Source organism: Candidozyma pseudohaemuli, assembly GCF_003013735.1.
Source record: "Candidozyma pseudohaemuli strain B12108 chromosome Unknown scaffold00001, whole genome shotgun sequence".
In the NCBI taxonomy this organism is placed as follows: domain Eukaryota; kingdom Fungi; phylum Ascomycota; class Pichiomycetes; order Serinales; family Metschnikowiaceae; genus Candidozyma; species Candidozyma pseudohaemuli.
Genome location: NW_020194435.1, coordinates 2,540,490 through 2,564,356, shown reverse-complemented (window position 1 = coordinate 2,564,356; position 23,867 = coordinate 2,540,490). Strand labels below are relative to the sequence as shown.

Here is a 23,867-nt window from a genome sequence, read left to right as displayed (position 1 = left end):
AAAACCAAGCGAGCCAAAATATCTGATCGGCCATCGGCCCAATCGTCTGTCAAATGCTATCACCGATTGTTTCTGCCTAATCTCCATCACTATTGTTCTTGCGATCCGACATTCCCAATGGCTGCGAAGATTCAGATGCGGTTCTAAGCTGCGGTCCAGAAGACTGAAACCACAAGTTACTTGGCTTACCCCACAAAATTTAAACGATCGAACGATGAACGACTCAGCTATCTTAAAATATTAAATCATCTTGCAGAAGCCGCTTTCACGGATACCCCAGATCACGCCATTTGTACGGGGGTGACAGAGGGAGCGCTTCTTGGGTGGTGACAGGCACGTGACTTTTCGCTCTCTTTTTCAGCGAGCAACAACTTTTCCCTTCTACCCATCAGCTACAACAAAATGGCCAGAAAATCCGCCCCATCCCTGTACGAGCAGATCAAGCAATCGCCCTTCTTCAAGATCGGCCTCCACGCCACCGCGTTCGCCGCCGGCGTGTGGTTCATCCAGCTGCCCTTGATGGACGTGTTGGTTCCTCAGATCTAACCCATGTACATAGTTAATGAAAACCACAGTATGAAAAAAAAATCGGACCACGTAGACCCTTCTGCCCGAGGTGGCATGATCAGATAGAGTTTTGAAGCGGAGGAGTTAAGAGAAAACTGGCACACTGAATAGGGAAAAGAAGATTGCCGGGAAATTGGAGATGTACAATGGACGTGGTTAAAGGGCTCGGAAAAGCAGCCATAATCACTTTGGTTAACGCCGTTGAGGGGTGCGGAGGAAATGGAAGAGAAAAAAAAAAAATAAGGTCAGCCTGGCAGGAGAATTGGCGGGTAAAGTATGCAAAAAACGCTCAAAGCGAAAAATGAGGTAATCCAGACCGCTTAGGGAGACAGGACGGTTCACAGTCCTCTGACTTTTTCCATACACCGTACTGGTCCTCGGTCCAGTGACCCTCGGATCTAGCGATACTCGCTTCTCCACAAACCTGCACCCGCTCGGTACCCCGGCAAATATATAAAGAGCGGCATGCGTCGTCGTTTTTTCCAACCAACCATAAACTAATTAAAAATGGCTGACACTGATAACCAGGTTTCCGGGTTCGTGGACTCGACCCCCGCCCCCAACCCAAAGGCCTTGCTCGCTGCTGAGAGAGCCCAGGGCCAGTTCGACCCAAACAAGATGCACATCTTTTTGGAGGAGACCGCCGCCAAGTCTCGCTTGTTTAAGAGACTTGTCCAGTCTTTCGACAGAGACGCTGTTTTGCTGACCTCCGGTAAGTACTACGACTTGACCAAGGAGCAGCAGAGAGAGAACACTGCCGTCAGAATCGCTCGTTTGGCTCAGTACATTGAGATTGAGGACGAACAGAGCTGGCACACCAGAGTCTCTCTTATGTCCGTGCTCGACCCCCAGACCGGTACCCGTATCGGTGTTAACTTGGGTTTGTTCTTGGGCTGTGTCCGTGGTAACGGTACCTTTGAGCAGTTGAAGTACTGGAGCAAGCAGAGAGAGATTGGCACCTTGAAGGGCGCTTACGGTTGTTTCGGTATGACCGAGTTGGCTCACGGCTCCAACGTTGCTGGTTTGGAGACTACTGCCACCTTCGACAAGGAGACTGACGAGTTCATCATCAACACCCCTCACATTGGTGCTACCAAGTGGTGGATCGGTGGTGCTGCTCACTCCGCTTCTCACTGTTCCGTCTACGCCAGATTGATTGTTGACGGTAAGGACTACGGTGTGAAGACTTTCGTCGTTCCATTGAGAGATGCCGACCACAATGTCATGCCAGGTGTCACTGTCGGTGACATTGGTGCCAAGATGGGCAGAGACGGTATTGACAACGGCTGGATCCAGTTCTCCTCTGTCAGAGTCCCAAGATTCTTCATGTTGCAGAAGTTCTGTAAGGTCTCTCGTGAGGGTGAGGTTGACTTGCCTCCATTGGAGCAGTTGGCTTACTCCGCTTTGCTTGGTGGTAGAGTTTCCATGGTGATGGACTCCTACAGATGGACTGCTCGTTTCGCCACCATTGCCCTCAGATTCGCCATTGGTAGAAGACAATTCAAGTCTGCCTCGCAGGGCGATGGCACTGAGACTCAGTTGCTTAACTACCCATTGCACCAGAGAAGATTGATTCCTTTCTTGGCTCAAGCCTACGTTTTCAGTGCCGGTTCTTGGAAGTTGGAGCACACCATCAAGAAGACCTTGGACGACTTGGACGCTGCCGTGGCCGCTGGCGACATGGGCAAGGTCATGAAGTCTGTCACTGAGATGAAGTCTTTGTTCATTGACTCCGCTGCCTTGAAGTCTACTTCCACCTGGTTGACTGCCGACGCCATTGACCAGTGCAGACAGGCCTGTGGTGGTCTTGGTTACTCCTCTTACAACGGTTTCGGTAGAGGGTACGCCGACTGGGTTGTCCAATGTACCTGGGAGGGTGACAACTCTATCTTGGCCATGTCCGTTGGTAAGCCATTGATCAGATCCGCTGTTGAGGTGTTGAAGGACGGCAAGAAGCAGAAGGGTGCTGTTGCATTCTTGAACGACGCCAAGCAGTGGGCTAATGACAAGCTCGTGTTCAACAGCGCCGAGGAGTTGCTCGACCCACAGAACACCTTGAAGGCTATCCAGGTCTTGATGACCAGAGTTGCCCTCAACGGTGCTGAGGTCTTGAAGGAGAACAACGGCAACTTCGATGCTGTTGGTGCCCCATCCTTGGTTCTCTCCAAGTTGCACGCTCACTACTACCACTTGAACGAGTTCTACAGAAGAATTGAGGCCAACGAGCACAAGGAGTTGAACTCTCACTTGGTCTTGTTGGGTAAGTTGCATGCTGCCAGCTTCGTCATTGAGAAGTTCGGTGGTGACTTCTTGGGTAACAACATTGTCCCACCAGCTGTTCTTAACGAGGTTGTCAACAAGAAGATCCCAGAGTTGTGCAAGCAGATCAGACCAAACGTGGTTGCTTACACCGACTCCTTCATGTACTCTGACACCTTCATTAACGCTCCAATTGCTCGTTACGACGGTAACATCTACGAGAACTACTTTGACACTGTCAAGAAGAGCAACCCACCAGAGAACACCAAGGCTCCATACAGCGCCGCTTTCGAAGCTTTCTTGGGCAGATCGTCTCTCGATGTCAGAGACGGTGGTGACAAGAGTGCTGCTACCGCTGCTATCTTGTCTAAGTAAGTCACTTCGGCAGTATATGAATTCATGTAATGACGTATTCTTTTATTGTAGCGACAATACAGATTTACCGTTAGTTATGCATCTGATCGACATGTCAAGTTGGTGCCGTGGAATAATGCCAGGGTAAGTAGAGCCGAACACAAAAAGCATGGGATGTGGTCAAAGCGCATTTTCCACTATGCATTGGGCTTCAGGGGCTAACACAAAAAGTGGGATGGCACGGGATATTCAGAGAAGATAGAACGAAGGACGAACAATGAAGGCTTATAATGAAGAATCGAGGTATTCTTCACCGATTCTGGCTAGCATTACGAGTGGTGTAGTCGGACTGGAGTAGACTGAAAAATTGGACATCCGGGGTCCCCCAGATTAATCAAAGCCAATCTATTCAATGAACAATAATTTTTATGAATAAATCAGACACGATCTAAGCTATTCACGATGTAAATTGAGCTAAATCAAAGGTGGCGCCACTTCGGATTTTCCGTATTTACCATTTTTCACTGTCTGATAACCACTGTAGAAACGTGCTGCGTAGCTTGTGCTTAGCCGCTGCGGTCTGGGCCTCCTCGGATCCTCGACCAGGAGCCCGTCAGCAGCCTACAAAGTGGATAAAATGGTTTAAAGAATCAGAATTGAGTTAGTAGGAAGATCGTTTCGTAAAGTTAAAAAATGTAGAACCGCTTCTTATATGAGCCTCCCCGGAATCCACTCCTATGGGTGGCCCCTGGGGCAAGTGGCAGCCGAGAAATGTACCCCATGCTTCCCCCCAGTTCCATTGAAATTCCAGCATCCTTCAATAGCCGAACTTTTTTCGGACTTGCTCCCCTCCGGCTAATCCCTGTTTTCTCGGTGTCTAAATTATCTGGCTTTTCTCTATAGGGTCCCGATTTGGCTGGTGCCGCTGGTGAGCTTTTCCACGGAACGCACCCCGTCCTGTGAAAGAAGGTACCCCACAAACTCGCGCCAGAGTTATATAAGCACAGAGCGCCCGCTCCTTCATCAAATCACCAACTGCCATGGTTATTCAAAGCAAATCCCTTGTAAGCACCTCGCCTGGACCAGACCCGGTCACTCTGATCGCTGAGGAAAGAGCCAATGCTACTTTCGACCCCGTTGACATGCACGCTGTCATTGAGGGTTCGCCAGAGAAGGCCAAGAAGATCTTGGAGCTCTACCAGTCTTTGGAGAGAGACCCTGTTTTGGCTCCTGGTTTCCACGACTACGAGCTCTCGCGTGATGAGAACAGAGAGCAGACCACCGCCAGAATCAACAGAATGACCCAGTATGTTGAGAATGAGCCCTACGAGGACTTCTGGAGAAGATTGAACTTGATGACCGTCTACGACCCTTCCTTGGGTATCCGTATCTCTGTCAACTTGGGTCTTTTCATCAACTGTATCCGTGGTAACGGTACCGAGGCTCAGTACAACTACTGGTGCGTCGAGAAGGAGGCCCGTCACATGAAGCAATTGTGGGGCTGTTTCGGTATGACCGAGTTGGGCCACGGTTCCAACGCCGCTGGTGTTGAGACCACCGCCACTTTTGACGAGAAGACTGACGAGTTTGTTGTCAACACCCCCCACATTGGTGCCACCAAGTGGTGGATCGGTGGTGCTGCTCACTCTGCTACTCACTGTGTGGTTTACGCTCGTTTGATCATCAAGGGCAAGGACTACGGTGTCAAGACCTTTGTCGTGCCTTTGAGAGACTCGAGACACCAGTTGATGCCTGGTGTGGCCATTGGTGACATTGGTTCCAAGATGGGCCGTGAGGGTGTCGACAATGGTTGGATCCAGTTCTCCAACGTGAGAATCCCACGTTTCTTCATGTTGCAGAAGTTCTGTAAGGTTGACCGTTCCGGTAAGGTTGACTTGCCTCCATTGGAGCAGTTGTCCTACATTTCCCTTTTGCAGGGCCGTGTCGGTATGGCTTCTGACAGTTACCGTATCTGTGCTCGTTTCATCACCATTGCCACCAGATACGCTGTGGGCAGACGTCAATTCAAGAGCGACCAGCGTGAGGACGAAAAGGAAGAGACTCAGTTGATCAACTACCCATTGCACCAGCGTCGTATCATGCCTTACTTGGCTTTGACCTACGCTATGGGTCTCGGTACTGACCGTTTGGAGAGACAGCACGCCGACACTGTCAAGAACTTGGAGGCTGCAGTCGCCAAGAAGAACGAGAAGGCCATCTACGCTGCATTGGCTAACACCAAGTCCCTTTTCGTTGACTCTGCTGCTCTCAAGTCCACCCTCACATGGTTGGCTGAGCTGTGTATCACCGAGACCAGACAGGCCTGTGGTGGTAGCGGTTACTCTGCCTACTCAGGTTTCGGTAAGTCCTACGCCGACTGGGTTGTCCAGTGTACCTGGGAGGGTGACAACAACGTGTTGGGCATGTCTGCGGGCCGGGCATTGATCAAGAACATCCAGACCATTCTCGAGAAGGACATCAAGATCAAGGGTTCCACCGCTTACTTGTCTGATGCCAAGGAGTACCTCAACAGACGTTACTACTTGAAGCGTGAGGAGCAATTGACCGCTATTGAGACTCTCCGTGCTCTTGAGGTGTTGATTGTCAGAGTCGCTGCCGCTGCTGCTGAGAAGCAGGAGCAGTTGGAGTCCTGGGACGCTGTTTCCTACGAGCGTGTCTTGTTGTCCAAGTTGCATGCTCACCACTACTTGTTGGAGACCCTCTTCCTTGCCACCAGAAAGGTGGACAAGCCCGAAATCGCCTACGTCTTGTCTAAGGTCACTAAGTTGTACCTCTTGACGAACGTCTTGGAGGCCTTTGCTCGTGACTTTGTCTCCTACGCTGTCATCAAGCCTCAGCTCTCTTTGCAGGTTTCGTCTAAGCTTGTGCCAGAGTCTTGTTTGGAGGTCAGAGGCCAGGCCGTCCCATTGGTTGACTCTTTCCAGCAGCCAGATGGTTTCTTGAACTCCGCCATTGGTGTCTACGACGGCAACATGTACGAGAACTACTTCAAGGTTGTCAAGACCCACAACGACCCCACAAAGACCAAGGCTCCTTACTCGCTTGACTTGGAGGACATGTTGAACCGTGGATCCATTCTTCTGAGAGCCCGTTTTGAGAACGACACCGAGGCGTCCAAGAAGTTGTCTTCGTAAATAGTCTAGGACCCGTGTATTCCGTAATCCACAGAATTCGTGTGACCTCCTATCTCGTATTATTTATCCGTTGTGCGCACGGTTATTTAGTGATCAGTACCGAGGCGGCGTGCCGAGCATTTCGCATTTCATGATGCCAAAAAAGGGTGGTGCCGTGACTGCAGGGCAGCCGCTTGGTAAGAATAAAAACACCTCAACTTCCACTTTTCCCACTCACATTATGAATAGCGAAAAGATTGTTGGCTGCATTTTGGGTATGTTTTCGAATTAATGCAATGCTGGACCCTACTAACCTATAGCACTCTTCTTGCCCCCATTGGCTGTGTTCCTCAAGGTCGGTGTCGACACTCAGCTTTGGATCAACATTGTGTGTTGTATCTTCTTCTGGTTCCCTGCCATTATCCACGCTTTCTACGTGGTGTTGAGAGACTAGATAGACTTCCGATTATGTACATTTAATCCACCCCCTTTTTCCGATTTTTGTGGTCAGTGTAGAAGGGCGTAATTCAGTGAACTGCCCGAGCTCATCCGGCTCGCCAGACCCGTGCACCAGTAGCGCCGCCGGAAGATTGCTCTTATCAGTGGGCCCCACGCCCCTTAAAAGTGATTGAACAAGGTCGTCGTTTGTAGTAGGAGTGCCGGGGCACAAAGCTATTTTGACTGGTATTTCTGTTTTTTTCTAAGTTCCTCTCCAATATAAAAAACACCGGTGTGAGATTTTTAGAAAGGTGCCTCGGTCCAATTTCCGCTATTAGTGCCCTGCATCAACCGCTATCTCTGGGTCCTTAGACCATCTCATCACTAAACACCCCCCACTTCCTCCAAAAACTCCCTTCATGTCCGAGCAGACCGTTGAGTCTGTTGCCGAGACTCTGGAGCTGCTACCGCCTTTTTCATTTTCGAAAAAACCCATCCGTTCCGTTTACAACTCCCTGGGGATCTCCCAAATCCTCCATCATCATGCTCCAGACGAAAATGGGCCGACTTCGAAACCATCTCTCAACAACATAAACTACGATGAGCAGATCCGGGCCCCTCGCATGACCCTGGCTTCCCACTACACGCATCTGCCGAAAAATAGACCCGAATTGGCTCCCGCTGATGTGGATCATGAAGAGAGTAAGCCTTACGAACCAGCTACTTTTGACCTCAACGCCGTCACGCGACGGAATCTGGCCCCACTCAGCCGTAACTCGCTGCTGCTGCTTTTGGACACCTACTTCCCTTCAAATCTGCCCCAAAGCGGTACTTCCAATAGATCGGGCTCCTCTAGCTCGCATACACTGGCATCCGAACTGACAGTGCGCCTGGATCTGCTGAAGATCCAAAGAGCGTTGCTTAATTTGCTGGAGAACACCACTTCCGCGGAAAGAGTAAATCACGGTGACTATGCTGCACGCTCAGCCCGCCACAGGGCAAATGGCAACTTGGTGGATGCAAGAGGCGCTTCTCTTCAGCATGTGTACAGCTTGAAGAAGCCGCTTTGCACGCCGGCGGTGCTCCGGCCACCGGGAGAGAATGAACTTGAAAACGTCAGTGAAGTTGACTCTTCGTCGCCCCATTCAGAAATTAGAGAATACCCATTCCAAATGCCAGCCCACGACGAGGCCCACGACGAGGCTGCCTGTGAAAACTTGACAGAACCGACGCACGAGCACTGGAGACCCAACTCTTCCCTGGAACACTGCACCAAGTGTTTTGATGCGTTTGGGAGCTTTTTCAGTCCGCAACGTAAACGCAGACACCATTGCCGCTTCTGCGGGTTCTTGTACTGCGTCAACTGCTTGTTCAAGAACAAAGAGCTGGTTCTGAGCTCCAGCACAGTGAACAGTCCAAGTAAGCGGTCGAGTTCAAGCTCCTCCAACTCCAGTGGCTACTCGGTTTTCTCATCCACTACCTCCTCCCTGGCGTCGTCTGAACATGCATCGGGCGTAATGATGGACGCAAAGGCTCGGCTAGTGGTTCCGATTTTCGCCAATCTACATCTGGACCAGAAAAGCCTCGTCAACATGCGCCAGCGGTTCAAGAGCTGCAAAGTCTGCAAGCTGTGTGGACAGAACTACTTGAAGTTGGTGCAAGCGCTAAACTTGCGGATAGAGAAAACTCAAGACGTTTCTGTGCCCTACGCATTCATTGAGAACCCCTATTTCAACACAGATGATCCTGATAGCATCATGCCTGGCGGAGCTCTAGATAGCAGCCTCAGCAGCTTGTGCAGCGAAGAGGCCGCCCATTTTGCCCAGAGTTCGCATCAGGATAGGCGCCGCAGCTCATTGGCAAACAACGTGCCACTGGACTGGACGTGGAGCTCATTCTGAAAATTTAAGCGAATTGTCTCCAGGACCAAAAGTAGCATTTTCGCCTCAGGCTATGGCGGAGGTGTGGCTGGTTGGGCGCATTGTTGCAGCCAAGCACGGCGCGGCTATTTGCTTGAAATCTGTGATAAGACATTTTCCATTGCCTCATGGCTCCTGCACCGGTTTGCAAATCTCTGTCAGTGTCACTGGGCTGACATTTGTGGAGAGTGGTGCTTCTAGAAGTTTCAGCCAAGGTGGCCGAATAGTTTTGCCCGTATCACAGAACGAAAAGCGTAATTACCACGGTGCCTCGATTTCTTCACCCCACCCGGAAACAATGTGGTTTGATACCATACCCGTGAGGTCTTTGTTCGTACGAACAATTGCCGCTGCTAAAGTGTGTGCTCCAAACATAAGGATCTTCGGCGGAACACCCGTGCCGCATTTTTGCACACCAACGCGTCAGCGTGCGCGCACCAGAACACTTGACGTCTAGATCCCGTCAATGGGTGAGCACCTAAAAAGATCAGTGATTCTCCCATCTCTTGGTCATTTCGCTACTGTCCGACTCGCCACACATCTGAGTCGTCCGTCCACTTATGGCCATGAACCATCATTCGGAAGACACCCGAAGCGCCTCTTCTAGTCGCCGTCTTTCTTCCAATAACCCCTTCCGTCAGTCTGAGCCCCAGACCCGAAATCGTGGCGCTTCGACTCAACTGTCGAATTCTGCTTTCGAGCAGTGGGTAGAGAAGAACAAGGCTTTAATAGAAGACTCCGACGAAGAGCGTGACCAGGTGTATGAGAGACCATCGTTTCCCTCATCGACGAGAACAGGCAGCGACAGCGACGTTAACTATGGAAGGTATGTTTCATTTGAAATCCATTCTGATCATCCCAAAAGCAGTGCATCCTATATTCATATTTCATTCAATTCTCCTATATCATCAATTCACGATAGTCTTATTAGTCATCCAGAAGAATCCTCTACCATAAGAAGCAAAAGCAGTTCCAAAAGATTTACGGTTTTTAATGACCATTTTTAGCTTCACGGTTGTGTCCCAAATAAGCATAAAATTAGACTCCGTTTGCTCGCTCGGTGGCTTGTTACTGTGCAAAGCGCCTAGACTAGCAAAAAACAGAGAGAGGCGGTGTTCACGCCAGCAACCGGAAAGTCTACAATCAATCCATATCCAAATGTCACATCGTGATCAAGAACGTGAAAAATAAGTCCATGTCATCCGCTGGATCTATTTTTATGTTAATGGCAGTGTCTACTAGCCGGTGTGTCGGCTCACAAAGCAGCCATAATAAGCTTTGCAGCCTTGTCGCAGCGAACCAGAACTGCTCGAAGTTGCCGTTTTTGATCGGGTCTCGAAACTACAACACACCACGCTTGCTCCGCCCCAGCCGATGAAAGACGTAAAAAAAAAGACAAGCTACAGGGGCACTGTTTGATTACAATATTCGCGGCATCCAAAATGCGCTTCCTTTAAGATGGGGCTTCGCAAAATAATTCCACCCGCAATTCCCAATCTAGATTATGAATATTCAGTGCATCAAATCTTGGGTCCCCCTGCTTTTGTCCCCTGCTTTCTCGTCTTGCGACTTAAACGGCCTAACAGCTTCGCCACGCAGCATGGGGCGTCTCCTGCAGGAACTTCGAGCCCACTGATTACTGACGTCGCCCTCAAACAGAGCGGTTTCTAGCGTGGTGCATGAGTCTGTGTACCCTCGCGCGCTTTTGAGACTTCAGCTTTTTTTGCCCATATATTCCCCCTTGCATTGCTACTCCCACTCCTGATCAGAGTTTTTTGCTAACTTTTTCTTTACTAACTTTCGCTAGAATGTCCAACAATCCTTTCGCTTCCGCGATGACCGGCGAGTACCGGCACCATAGGGATCCTCCTCCCCCACCCTCTGCATCCAGGCCCCCCACAAGCGTATCATCATCACAAAGGTCGAAACCACCACGTCCAGCCAAGGACTCAAAGCCTGCACCAGCTCCTCCAACTTATGAGGAAGCCGCTGGCCGGAATGCTGCCTCTCGTGATTATCCACGGGAGAAGAGCTCGTCCAGGAGTGAGAGATCTGAGAGATCTGAGAGGTCGGAAAGGCCCCGCAGACACGACAACAGACCCCAACGTTCTCACAGTGATTCGGAAAGACACAGGAAGGATTACGAAAAGAAGCATCGTTCCTACAAGTCTAGAAATAAGTCACCCAAGAAGAAGTCTGTTGAGCCTCACAATTCCAAGGGGTTGGATACCATCGACAAATTGGATGTCAGCGCCTTTTTTGGCGGCAGGTTCCACCATGATGGTCCCTTCGATGCATGTACTCCCCACAGAAACAAAAATCAGAAGGCTGCTCCCGTCATGGCCTTCCCCGCTGACGGGCCAAATACCTCCATGAAAGCTTTACCAGAAGGCGCAAACAAAGACTCGCACCTCTACATGGCATTCGGCGATACCCATGATCAAAACGAGATCGTGGGCTCTGTCGGTGCTCAAAACGGCGGCATTCCAGCCGTTCCCAAGACAAACCGTACTTCCAATGACCCATCGACCATGTATACCCCAAGACAAAACCCTTCTGTCATGGCCTTTGATGTGCATGCCAAGGCCGAACCTATACACGGTCCTTCAACTGCCGGTTTGGGCTCCACCACCTTCCTCGATGGCGCTCCAGCTCCAAAAACTGATGATTTTTTGAATGTTCCATCCAGCGGTTTGGGTAGAAAGAAGTCGTTGGTGCATAGATTACGCAAGAATAGTGGCAGCGAACTGAACTCTGCTAGAACGTCGAATGACAATTCTGGCGAGTTCACCAGGGGTACCTTTGCAGACGAGGATGCCCAAGGCTCTTCTTTTTTGAGGAGAGTTAAGAGTTTGAAGGTGAGCAGAAGATCATAGCGCTTTCACGCTGATTGTTTTGCTAACTCCATGCTGTACTATAGAGATTTGAGACAGGGGGCTATAGTCGCCACCTCGAGAGATGTTAAGACGTCGTTTTGGTAAACGACTAGGTAATGTATCATGAAAACGAGCAATTTGTAGAAGTCAGTGTAAACCTCTAGCTCTCCGGTACGCTTGTTTGTCGTGCGCGCACCGTTACTTCATTGAATTTTTCAGTATAGTATAGAGATCCATTTAACATAGTACCCCATATCTAATGATCAGATTAGCGTCGTCGTCCGTGACGCTAAGCCGTGGCGTTAATAGACGTCTCGTGAGATCTATCTCATATGTTCTCCCCACGGTACCCACTTTGGAGAACCTCAGAGCCTCCAAGAAAGGTTTTGATGGTCTATTCTCTGCAGAAACCCTTGAAGAGCTTTGGTACAAACAAGGTCAACATATTGTGGACAAGCTCAACAGCCAGCTTAGCCAAAGTTCTGTCACAAACCCACCTGCTGATTTGGCCGAGTTGATCACCTTGACCTTCAGCAAACCACAGTTGCAGGCCATCTACGAAAAGGCTCTGGAATTGCACAACTTGCAATTTGCATTGGAGTCTCTCAAGCCTAATGACCAAGGCAATGCAAAAATCGAAAAAGCCGATGCTCTGGCTCTCCTACAAACACCCACAATCCAGACTGAGTTCCCAAATGAGCCCACCTCACCCGAGTTGAGAGAATGGATCGTGGACTCTTTTGGTTCCATTGCCGAGTTCAGAACCCTTTTGCTCAACAACGCCAAGGGCATCAAAGGAAATGGTATTACCTGGTTGGTGGCCCAAGCCACTTACTCCGACAGTGCCATCAAGGCCAGTTCTGGTATTTCTACTCCAGAGGTCTCTTACAACAAATTGGCTGTCATGAATACCTATAACGCCGGAACTGTTGACGACTCTATTCGCTCTGGTCAAATCACAAAATTGAAGGAGCAGAAGAAGGCGAAGGAAGAGGCACTCAAGAAGAGACAGCAGGAGAGACAGGAGATTGAGGGTTCTCAAGTGGAGACTACCGAGGAAGCTCCAAAGGAGAACAGTACCACCTTGGGTACCGTGGAGGAAGCCGAGGAGGCTTTTTCCTACAGTGATAGAAAGATCATGCCACTTTTGGCCATCGATGCCTCGATGAAAGTATACCTCCCCGACTACGGTGTATTTGGCAAGGCCCAGTACTTGGACAACTTGTGGGATTGCATCAACTGGGACGTGGTTGCCTCTAGAGCTCCTAAGCGTTTCAAGCCTTCTGTCGCTTTTGACAATTAACTCTAATCTGTACATACATTCAAGCATTATATACATGAAGATTCGGTAGACTAGCCTCGAAGCACCTTTTTAACAACCTTCTCCACCTCGTCCATGTCCTCTGTGGGGACTCTGGTCATCTGAATGTCGAAATATTGTCTGATGGCCTCCATTTGTTCGTAGGATTTACGGTCATGGATGAAACTGACGGAAACACCAACACGACCGAATCTTCCTGTTCTTCCGATTCTGTGCAAATATGTGGATGGGTCTGGTCTGCCATTGACGTCTGTGGGAACATCGTAGTTAACCACCATCGACACAGATGCAATGTCAATACCTCTCGATAAAACGTTTGTCGTGATCAACACCTTTGTTCTTCCCTCTCTGAAGTCATCAATCACCTTATCTCTGTCTGCGTGGTCCAAACCACCATGAAGCAAAGAAACCTTGTGGCCTTCTTTTTCCATTCCGACAGCTAACCTGTCAGCAGTGGCCTTTGTTGCGGTGAAAATAATTGAGGATCCAATTGTAAGCAAGCCGTATAATTCACACAACACCTCGAATTTGTTTTGTTCGCTGTCACAGTCCATTGTAAGCTGCTTGATACCTTCCACGTTAAGCTCCTCCTGCTTCAACTCCAAAGAGTTGGCGTTTGGAACGTACTTCTCAGCGTACGCACGAACCTCGGTTGGGAATGTGGCCGAGAACAACACAAGTTGTGTGTTTCTGGGCAAGTATTTCTTCACTCTGACACTCTGGTCACTCATTCCCTGTGCCTCCAACATGTTGTCAGCTTCGTCCAATACGAAGACCTTAACATGCTCAAGAGAGACCTGCTTTCTCTTAATCAACTCCAATAAAGTTCCTGGAGTTCCCACCAAGATGTTGGCATTGATTCTCTCGCCTCTTCCGTAGCTACCAGGCACCACAAGCTTAGATGTAACTTTCGTGAATTTACCCATGGTCTGGATGACATCAAGAGTCTGTCTAGCCAATTCTCTAGCTGGTGACAAACACACGGCCTGAACCACTGGTTTGTTCTCGTCGACACGCGTTAACATGGTCAATGAGAAAGCGGCTGTTTTACCGGTACCAGACTGAGATTGACCAATCATGTTTGTGGGAGGGTCTTGCAACAAGAGAGGCAATGCTTTCTCTTGAATCTTGGATGGCTTGTTGAACTTCATAGCATACAAACCCTTCAAAAGCTCCTCGCTCAATCCCAAGTCCTCAAACTTCTTGACAGAGTACAAGGGGGAGTTTGGATCGGCTTGCAAGTCGGCCAATTTGACCTTCACTTCGTACGTGGATTTGATCAAGTTGGAGTCAGCCTCCTCTGAAGCGTCTGTTGACTTTTCAGTTTTATCAGCATCCTCAGCAGGAGCCAGCTCTGTGGGCTTCTCTGTCTTCTCTTCTTTGACTGGCTCCTTTGCAGACTCAACTGGCTCCTTGGCAGGCTCGGTAACCTTAGCAGCCTCTTCTTTGGCAGGCTCGACAGCATCTTCTTTGACTGATTCGGCTGGTTTTTCAGTAGTAGGCTCTGCCTTCACCTCCTCAGCAGCTGGCTTTTCCTCTGCTTCGCCAGCCTTGGCAAGAGACAATGTCTCAAGCAAGTTGTTAATGTCTGAGGCGCTATCGTCTTGGGACATTGTATGCGTTGATCTGGTACGGCTTGATGCTGGCGATATTGATTTTTCTGCCTGGTGTACGGATGCACATTCCACAAGCGGTTGGTGTACTTGACGATAAGACGATGGTCCGAGAATGCTGTAAGAGGGGAAATCTTTGATTCAATGCTTTGAAATGCATTATTTACGACTAGTTAGGTAAATGCTCTTTTACTGGTGAAAATGTATGACGACCGGGATTTCATTCATAGCTAGGTAATAGAAGGCTTAACCTGACCTGGATGACTCTTAGCCACTTAAATGATTCCATTCAATGAAGTCTACATGATTTTTCTAAATTCCGTTGACAATTTTTCTAAATAATGTATCTCAGATTCAATGAGTTTATACAAATCTTGTACATGCCCAAATCAAGGTTGCACATATGTTCACCGCGCATTTTTGCAACCATTGAGTACTTACACCAAATATTTACTAATGATCATTTCCATTCATCAATTACCTATATGTACAAATGAAGATCGTCGTCTTCGCTGTAAGGCTCATTCTTGAGCGCGTCTGACATGTCTATATCGTCCCAGAAACGGACGCCCATCTGGTACTCTTTACGGTGCTCTTCTTCAAAGAACTGCAAGAACATGGCGTTCTCCACCAACTTCAACTCAAGTTGATCCAGCTTGAGTTTCTTGTGCAAAAGGTCTATCTCGTTGGCCTCAAATTCAAGACTGGCGCGATTGCAGATAGGCAAAAGCAGGGAATCCACAGACTTGATGAAGTCATTGATATTGTTCATGTTAGTTGTGCGATGTAGCTTGGATGGGCTGCAAGGCTCGTTGTCCCAGTCGAATGGCTCGTTGTAGATAGGAGCAAAATCAACAGTATCGAGGATTTGTGGAGCAGAAGGGGTATAAGGAGATAATCTGTCCAGCACGTCCGTCTCGAAAGAGGCATTGTCCGATGGGGGACTCAAGGGCGCCCGTTCAACAGGGCCCGAGATCCGAGGTCTCACCATCATTGAATTTCTTCTGGAGTCCTTCAAGTTGGAGGCACTTGAGTGTTTACGCAACTGAGGAACGTTGTTTTCCTTGTCTTCAGTAGGCAGAAGAAGCACTGAGTGACGCTTGTCGATGTTCAGGCTCAAATTCATCAGCAGCGACGACTGGCTGAGGGGACGTGCCTTCAAAACACCATTGAGATCCTTGGACAGTTTTCTGGTCCGGAGCGCAGTGAAGAAGTTTGGCTTCTTCTTCTCCGTAAAGCTGGAGATACTCTGGCTGCGAAGCATTGTGGGGGACTAGCGAGTGAAATTAGTGGGTCGAGGCCAGGAGGAAGAAAAGGTGGTTCTTTTATGGCAAACGACGGCTTTAAGCGAATAAGCAATAGATGCAACGAAAAACAAACTGTCAATCACTCGGATCTTCTGAGAAATCAACAAAGGCAGTTGACTCGATGCGCGCCTCAGTGCCTCCTTCGTCGCGAAAGCGTGTAATAATGGGGATTCTGTGCGTGAAGCACTGCGTGCGGCCCAGGACAGGACAAAACTCGTTATGAATAGAGCCTAATTTGGATACCAAGGTTTCTTTTGGTGGAGAAGCACGAGGGTTTCCGAGTAGCTGAGGACGGTCATATTGATTTAATTTTTTTGATACCACTGGCGATATTCGGAATCAGCGTCGATCTCGCCTGGGGATCGCTGGTACTGCTGCTGCTGCTGCAGGTAATTTTCTGTCGGCTCGCTTTCGCTTGCGGAACCGCTTTCCAGAGGGATTAAGTCCGAGTAAAATGGGATTTTACCGGTCCACCGCTTCACCTCTTTTGTGCTTTTAGACTTCCAGTTCTCCTTGCGAAGCGGGTTGCCATTTGCATCCCGGCCGGATAACGTGGTGCTGATGTAGTTCGTTATAGGTTGACGTAAAATGGCCTCAATGCCCTCGGGAAGATACAATGTAAACGGCTCAGTGGCTGCATTCGATCCAACGGGCGTAATTACAATATGGCCCATGAACTGGAACACAATGTCCTTTTTTCCATGGAACGACGGCACAATGTATTTTTTGAGTTGCGCTTTGGCGGGATCAACAAGGAACACGTCCTTGAGGGCTGCCGTACGCAGACCGCGGAACACGTCCATGGCTTTTTCTAAGCTCTTGAAGACGTGGGGCTTGTGATTAAGACAATTGCGAACCTGTAGCATGGCGTTTTCGGGAACCTGTAAGAAGAAAAGACCACCAACAGTGAGCACCTGGCCGGCCTTGACAGTCTCGTAGTGGGAGTCATACATGCCCAGTTTGGGTACTTTTCTGCTCTTGAGGAGATGCTTGATATGCTGGGGCTCGATTATGTCGTAAAGCCTCGTGTTCTGGGCGTCGGAAAATCCAGGCACATCGTAAACGATCTTGTTTTTGGTAAGCTGGAAGGGGAGGTTGCCTCGGGTGAAGCCCGGCATGTACGATGTGCCAGGCCCATGCTGGGTTTTGAATGCTGCTATTTTTTTGATGTCCAGACGAACAAGGGACATACGACTTGGGGGCTTTCTGCCTTGAGCGATCGCCTCATTTGCCAATTTCTGAATCTGACGCTCCCGACGGGCATTTGGAAGCTCGCTTTTCTGTTTCTCGACGGTGTGAAGAAGCAGCAGGATGAGCGTTGACTTGCCACTATTGACTGTACCGATAATGTACAGCCCATCCTGGATCTCGTCCAATAATTGCAGACCGTTCCAGTCGCTGGTGCCACTGACACAAAAGACGTTCTCACGTGGGACCTTGTAGGTTCTTTCAAAGTAGTCCTGGAAGAAGCGCTGACCGTACTTGTTCACCATGTCCTTGTTCGTGAAGAGAAGGTCAGTTTTCGTCACGACAAACTTCATCAGACGAGGCAGTCTGTACTTGAAGACGTCCTTGTTGATAGACATTGGGAAATCGACAGCACTGACCACATAGACTAAAGGCACCCCAGGAGGGATCGTCTCGATGACTCCACTCACGGGTTCCATGGGGAACTGATCTAGATCAAAGGAGGCCTTGTAATTGGCGTGACGACAGCGCACACATTGAACTTTAGATTCCTTCTTCTTGTTTGCTCGCAATTGGCGAACCTCGGATTTCAAAGAAGGCACAAGATCATCGGCTCCGTTTAGTAGGAGCTTCTGATCCTCGGAGCTCATCTTACCAAAATGGGAGTCGAACACGCGGTCCAAAGGGTTATTTTTTGGAGTTGCATTGGTTGGTTCTTTGTAGTAACCGTCTTTTGTGCTATCAGTGGTTTGTAAAGTAATTCCACATGAGGAGCATCTTGGTACTAGGGATTCTGCGATCTGGGAGATGGGGCTGATGTAGGGAGGTGCCTGAACCCTTGCCGGACGAGCGGAAGAAAGACACCGAAGCGACGGTAGACGTCTTGCGGAATACTGAAGACAGCGTAGAAATACCCGTCTTGTAAGCATGACTATCTACGTATCACTCCCACCACATACTAAAGTGAGTAGGTACCGATGGCGATGTGTACACGTGATAAGCTTCACGTGCCTTCATCGAAGAATTAGGCTCAATATGCGGTTTGTGTTTGTGCTTGGGTTGGGAGGAATTATGTAGACATGCATATAGCGCATTGCGACTATGCAAAGACGTGCAGCCCGCGCACAACAGACAGGTCTGTGGTGAGGCGGCGCCTACACGCAAAGCCCGCTTTGGCACGGAAGTAGGAACCAGTACGGATACCTGCAGTCGGAGCGTGTGCAAACGCAGCACCTGCGGTATAGACATTGTTAGGCCGGCAGTGGGTGCGTCACTAGATCATCCGACGTTTAGCGAGGCACATGACGCACACTTCCCCCCTCGTACAGAATTCACAATAGGTGGGAAAATTTTTTGTCTAGAAGCAGCAAGCTGAAAATACCAGCAATAGTAGCGGGTGCAAATTTGAACCAGGTGAATGACCTGTTTGTTAAGCGGGGATATGCGAGTGTAGGGGCAGATTTAAAAAAAGCACAAACCAAAGTCAAGAAAAAAAAAAAAAAAAAAAAGAACCTGATAATAATAAATAAAAAAAGAAGGCCCCGCGAGCCGCAAGCCAACAAAGACATACACGAGCATACAGCAGCAAGGAATTATTAACAAGGAACCAACAGGAACAAGGGCAGGCCAATGTCCAAAGAGGAAAGGTAAGTGGAATGTTGAAAGCGGATGGTTGAGAACCCAAAAGGATATTCCTCCATGAGGCACGGGGAACTGCAAGGTAAATAGAAAACAGAAAATAGAAGGTGAGGCGGTTTCAGCGGTGTCGGGTGCCACGATGGAAAAAAAGGCCACTTAACCGCAGCAGCTCCATCTGGTCTGCTTAACTCGAGTCCCGGAATTGGCGCCTGACGTCAAGGTGGGCGCGTGAGCACAAAGTGAGTGAATGCTAATTAGAGGGGCAGGTCAGCGTGGCTAATTTGACAAGGGACTTTCTTTTTCGATTAGTGTGTGCCACGGGCACGGGAAGTTGTTTCAGAAATGCTCTTTTTTTTTTTTAGGCTTATTAAGAAGCAGCATCGGCCACTGCATGAGAGAGCGGTTTATTTTTTATGCTGGGGATTACAGCTGCATTCTGGGATTGCTCAGCGCGGCAGCGTAAGTCAAAAAGTAAACCGGCGGAATACCAGGGTTTGTTGACCAGTGGGGAGGGAGCTTGCTGGCCATGGGGGAGGCCATGTGCATGTGCATGCAGCATGCCGCAGCGAGAGAGAGACAGACATCAGTGAGAGCAGACACACAGACAGCATATAGCGCGCAGCACGCGTCAAATATTATGACGCAGCGTGCGCCGCACCCACAAAAGCCCGCACAGCAGAGCGCCGCAGGGCCACCTTCCGCACGCCGGTTTGGCCCTTGGCCCAGCTAAGCCATGGTTGGATCCAAAGCACAAGTGCATCTATTCATGCGCGGCACGAGCCCGTGACAGCAACGCACACACCCCCCTCGCCACAGCCTACTATATAAGGAGGCCCTGATCCTGGGGTGCCACCAGATAAGAGGAAAAATCTCTTCTTATCAAAACCTTATTCTTGTACGCTCCACCTCTTTTACTCGCCACTTTTCTAATACGCCACAGGGCGGACCGGGCATCGCCGCTCGTCGCGCAAAAGGCTAAGTAGCACTGGCCAGGACCAAGACCAGGCATCGGTTGCGCCTAGGTTAGACTTTTCAGGCGGCGCTAGGCGTCGTGCCATTTTGTGTTCCGAGGACCAGGCAGCTTTGTCCGCCAGACAGGAGCCTCTGCAATAGCCCTCTGCAATAACCTTCTGCAACGTCACACTATCGTGTAAAAAGCGGCAAGCCGGATTCTATTAAGGCACCGTTTGACGACAAGAGGATGCTTCGGTGGTGCCTGGGCGGCAGAGCCGGCTAGTGGAGGTGATGTGGGATTTCTTTTTCTACATTTCATGACGTTGGCCTGGTGCTGACGGACCAGCTGTGGGATGGCGCCAGGTGTTGTGTGCCACTGGAAGGTTTGTCCGCTGGAAGTGGCACTGAAAAAATGAAAATAAAAAAAAAATAACCAGAAAAAAAAATCATCGCAATTTTCCCACTCGACGACGATGCGCCGGCGATCATTTCCCACATTCTGCTGATTGATTGAAAAACACCCACATACTGCGTTCTTTTCTTTTTCATTTGTTTCCTCCCACACCGTTGGATCGTCCACCTCTTTCAACCTGTCTTTTGGGGATTGGCCCGTTTCCTACGCAACCGATGCAAGACGGCTATATGTGCTCGTTCTCGCTCTCGTTGAGGTACTCCGGCTATATCGCGCGGAGTCCCGGGAGCAAGCAGTTCGACAACATGACAATAGCTTTTTTCCATTAAGGTTCCATCACTCTGGGCTTGATTTCAGCCGAGGTTGCTTGGCTGTTTTGGCGATATCCCCCGTCTCATCCTCTTGTCTAGGTAGCATTGCGCCTGCGCCGCACAATCCCACCGCTCAAGCCGCTATGTGGCTCTGTGTAGGACTGCATACCAGCGCCGCATGGCCCGATCAAACGTTACCTTTTACATGGCTTGTTCACGTTTGAGGTGGATTTTTAGCCGTTACCAAAAACATAGCGAACTTTGAATTTTGCCAAACTTCTAATTGTCGTGTTTAAATCAATTTTTTATACGCGCATGTTGATCTGTCGGCACGCCGCTGGCGGCTCAGAAGCTCTATCGACGACGTCCGTGACTGCATACAGACCGTTACTCGCGCGTGGATGCATCGTTTTACGAGCACTTTCCACGCGCGGCGTCCAGGCTTAACCTGGTGCAGTGGAAACAAGCCGCCCAGGGCGGGCCAGACGGGCCATTCCGAAGAAGATGACGTTTTGGCGAACATTTGAAATTGCGAAAAATTGTTCGGTTTTGTTGTTTCCAGGTACACCATTACACCATCACCGCCACATAACCGCCACGTTCACGGAAACCAGTGGGGCGTTTGAGTGCGCCGAATCCCGACAATAGATGCCGCCTGCATGGCATGTAGGTGCGCCTCTTGTTCCTCACTGATATTCTTCCGCAGCGACATGCGTCGCTGATATGTGCGTTGGGCATTATATCACCGCGCATGAACCCTGGATCAAACACAAGTAATTGTCCGTTTGTATTAGACCCGTGGGTATTAATGAATGACCATCAGGTACACTCTACATTCTCATTTCTTGAAAGTTTAATAAGGACAACTTTCCCGCGGATTTGCCGATCCCTTAAGCCTGTTTCCTCCATCGTACTGTTCCTCGGGCAGGTGAGACTGACGCAGGCTTCTATGCTCGCATGTCCAGCAGAGTCCGAAATGTATGCCGGGCACGCATGAGATGCTGCAGACGGCTGCGACGCTAAAAAGGACAATTCTGCACAAAACTGTGGACACTGTGACCTTATCACCTTGTGTGCAGTACCGAGCGTTCGAAACGGCGCTGGTCTCGGGGGGCCAGGTATTTCTTTCTGCACTGCGTTGTAATGCATGCGTCCTGCGGATCACTGCGACGCTGGCTGCTGCAGCTGCACCCCCTCCATTACCATGCGCCGAATCACTTGCCTGCTACCTAGGTTACTTAAGCCGGATTGTCCCTCCCAACCCGCTGGCAATTTCTTACGCACTATCTAAAAAAAACCCACCTTTGGTCGAGGATTCCCTTGAATAAACTACTTTTTCTTTAGCTATCCTCTGGCCAGAGTCACACACGCTCCTCCATCCTTCCCAGCAAGCTATTGCTACCAAGTGACAAATTTCCCACTCGTGCTGCTCGCCCAGCGTGTCAAAAAATCCCAACACTCAAAAGTATCCAGTTTCCCATAAAACAACAGCACATCCATATCCCACACAGCGCCTGCTGAATACATTCTGATCCACCATGGCCAAACGCTCCGCAGCCGGCTCTCCAGCGACAAAGAGGCCCAAAATCGACGAATATCCAGAAAAAGCTGCTGACACATGGATCGCCATCGGCAACTGTGCCTCCACCATGGGCATTGTAGCAGCGGCTATACGGGCTTTTGAAAGCGCCCTTGTGCATGCCCCAGCGTCCGTGGATGCCTTGGTTGGCTGGAGCCACCTGCTCCGTATGAACGATATCAACACCAACGACACAGCCGGGTCCCAGGCGTTAATCCAGAGACTCAATAGCGTGGCTGAACTGCATCCCCAGGTGACCGCCCTGCCCCTGTTTTTCAGAGAACTCACGGAGTGCTACCTCTTGGTGGGACTTAATGAACAGGCTCACCAGGCCGTCCAGGAGGCCATCTCTAGAGCACCCAACGATCCAGCTTTGCAGCTTCTCCTGGCCCAGACGCTTATTCGTGCTGGTGCCAGAGCCCAGGCCGCCTCGGCCCTCAACCACTGCCTCCTGCTTTTGCCTCCGCTGTTGGCCGAGTTCTCCAAAGCAGACATTGAGACCGCCAGAAGCGCCCATGCCGAACTAGCAGCTATTGCCGCCGCCGACGGCAACATTGATCTCTCCATCACGGAGCTCACAGCTACCCTCCTGCTCCCGCCTCCTCCTTTGGCCCGCCAGAACGAGCACATTGCCTTGTGGTGCGCCTTTGCTACCGCCAAAGAGCGTGCTAACAAGATTCCAGAAGCCCTCGAGGCCTGTGAACGTGCCGAAACCGCCGTTGGCGCCCTGCCTCGTATTCTCATCACGCACGCCTACCTCCTTCTTTTGGACGAGGACACTGAAAAGGCCCAGCGTGCCGTTGCGCTTCTTTCTCGCGTCGTGGACCTGGAAGAACGCAAGGAGGACGACGAAGGTGACTTTTTGCCATGGTACCTCCTTGGTAAGGCCCACACGGTGCTTGACGCTCCTAGAGCCGCCTACGACTGCTACCAAGTGGCACTTCGCCGTGCATCCAGCCTGCCTATCACTTGGCTCGCAGTTGGAAAGTTGTACCTTGAACTCAAGCAGCTTCCAGACGCTCTTGCTGCCTACTCTCAGGCTCTTCGACTCCAACTCAATGAAAACCTGCCAGGCACAGCCGCCGCCTGGGAAGGTCTCAGTTGCGTCTACGAACGCTGTGACGACCAACTCGGTGACGCTGCAGACGCTAGCTCCCGTGCTGCCATGTGTTTCCGTGCTATAGGCGACACTGACAACGCAGCACGCTTTGACGAACGTTCTAAGAAGCTCCAGGCTGCTGCTCTGAGGAACCTGCCTGTTCCACCTTTGGCGCAGCCAGTTGGTGTGCCCAACTTTTTCCTCAGGGACCTCGTCACCTTGCTTCCTTCGGAGCGTATTGCGTTCGTCCAGGGCCACGACAAGGCTCCTTCGCCTCGCCGTGCTCTGCACATCGAGCCCCAGCAACAAAGACCCCCTCCATCTGCTCAGGGAAGTCCTCCAGGACCTCCTCCAGCAGTCACGGCACCAGCATACTCCCACTCACCCAACCCGCCTGGACAACACCCCCAAGAATACAGCATGTACCCTGTTCCCTTCAAACCGCTCGGCAAGCTGCCCGAGTCCATTGCCCACCTCCCACCTCCACAACTGCGGGCTTGGCTGCCCCAGGACCACATGCCCCAGCCTCAGATGTTCCAGGGTCCTCCACCACACTTTGCCCAGCCTCCAAACGGTATCATGACGCCTCCTCCCAACAGCCAGCCTCCAGGACCCGCCAGAAGCCCCGTGAACCATCCGCAGATGATTCCCAACGGCTACCCGGTGCAGGGTCCTCCAGGCTACGTTTACGGCCAGTACATGCCTGTTCACCAAGGTGTGTGGAACCGTTAATCGGCTTTGCCCAGAGGCTTCCTGAATATCGAACCGGTTTGGAGTTCAGGTACCGTGGTCATTGAATCATTCATTTTAAGGCACTATGCTTTGGGCATGGTTATATTGCATTTGCTGGTTCCCGCCACCATCCATGAACAATCGAGGGCTTTACCCCCCGTTGTTA

General features: G+C 50.3%; 8 protein-coding genes across 8 annotated transcripts; 5 read left to right on the top strand and 3 right to left on the bottom strand.

The window, feature by feature from the left end:
- Positions 1-1,074: 1,074 nt before the first annotated feature.
- C7M61_001160 (uncharacterized protein) lies at positions 1,075-3,201 on the top strand (the record flags this gene model as incomplete). The annotated part of the gene is made up of 1 exon (XM_024856577.1): positions 1,075-3,201. The coding sequence occupies one exon, from the start codon at positions 1,075-1,077 to the stop codon at positions 3,199-3,201; it is 2,127 nt and encodes a 708-aa protein (XP_024716176.1).
- Positions 3,202-4,220: 1,019 nt separating this feature from the next.
- Positions 4,221-6,335, top strand: C7M61_001159 (uncharacterized protein; the record flags this gene model as incomplete). The annotated part of the gene is made up of 1 exon (XM_024856576.1): positions 4,221-6,335. One exon carries the CDS (start codon positions 4,221-4,223, stop codon positions 6,333-6,335), a length of 2,115 nt encoding a protein of 704 aa, XP_024716175.1.
- An 836-nt stretch (positions 6,336-7,171) lies between these two features.
- Positions 7,172-11,547, top strand: C7M61_001158 (uncharacterized protein; the record flags this gene model as incomplete). Its single annotated transcript, XM_024856575.1, has 3 exons — positions 7,172-8,579; positions 9,218-9,497; positions 10,593-11,547. The coding sequence occupies 3 exons, from the start codon at positions 7,172-7,174 to the stop codon at positions 11,545-11,547; spliced, it is 2,643 nt and encodes an 880-aa protein (XP_024716174.1).
- Positions 11,548-11,806: 259 nt separating this feature from the next.
- On the top strand, positions 11,807-12,850 carry C7M61_001157 (mitochondrial 37S ribosomal protein mS43; the record flags this gene model as incomplete). The annotated part of the gene is made up of 1 exon (XM_024856574.1): positions 11,807-12,850. One exon carries the CDS (start codon positions 11,807-11,809, stop codon positions 12,848-12,850), a length of 1,044 nt encoding a protein of 347 aa, XP_024716173.1.
- Positions 12,851-12,900: 50 nt separating this feature from the next.
- DBP5 (ATP-dependent RNA helicase) lies at positions 12,901-14,481 on the bottom strand (the record flags this gene model as incomplete). The annotated part of the gene is made up of 1 exon (XM_024856573.1): positions 12,901-14,481. One exon carries the CDS (start codon positions 14,479-14,481, stop codon positions 12,901-12,903), a length of 1,581 nt encoding a protein of 526 aa, XP_024716172.1.
- A 481-nt stretch (positions 14,482-14,962) lies between these two features.
- Positions 14,963-15,745, bottom strand: C7M61_001155 (uncharacterized protein; the record flags this gene model as incomplete). Its single annotated transcript, XM_024856572.1, has 1 exon — positions 14,963-15,745. One exon carries the CDS (start codon positions 15,743-15,745, stop codon positions 14,963-14,965), a length of 783 nt encoding a protein of 260 aa, XP_024716171.1.
- Positions 15,746-16,093: 348 nt separating this feature from the next.
- Positions 16,094-17,905, bottom strand: C7M61_001154 (uncharacterized protein; the record flags this gene model as incomplete). Its single annotated transcript, XM_024856571.1, has 1 exon — positions 16,094-17,905. One exon carries the CDS (start codon positions 17,903-17,905, stop codon positions 16,094-16,096), a length of 1,812 nt encoding a protein of 603 aa, XP_024716170.1.
- Positions 17,906-21,829: 3,924 nt separating this feature from the next.
- Positions 21,830-23,701, top strand: TCC1 (Tcc1p; the record flags this gene model as incomplete). The annotated part of the gene is made up of 1 exon (XM_024856570.1): positions 21,830-23,701. The coding sequence occupies one exon, from the start codon at positions 21,830-21,832 to the stop codon at positions 23,699-23,701; it is 1,872 nt and encodes a 623-aa protein (XP_024716169.1).
- Positions 23,702-23,867: the final 166 nt, after the last annotated feature.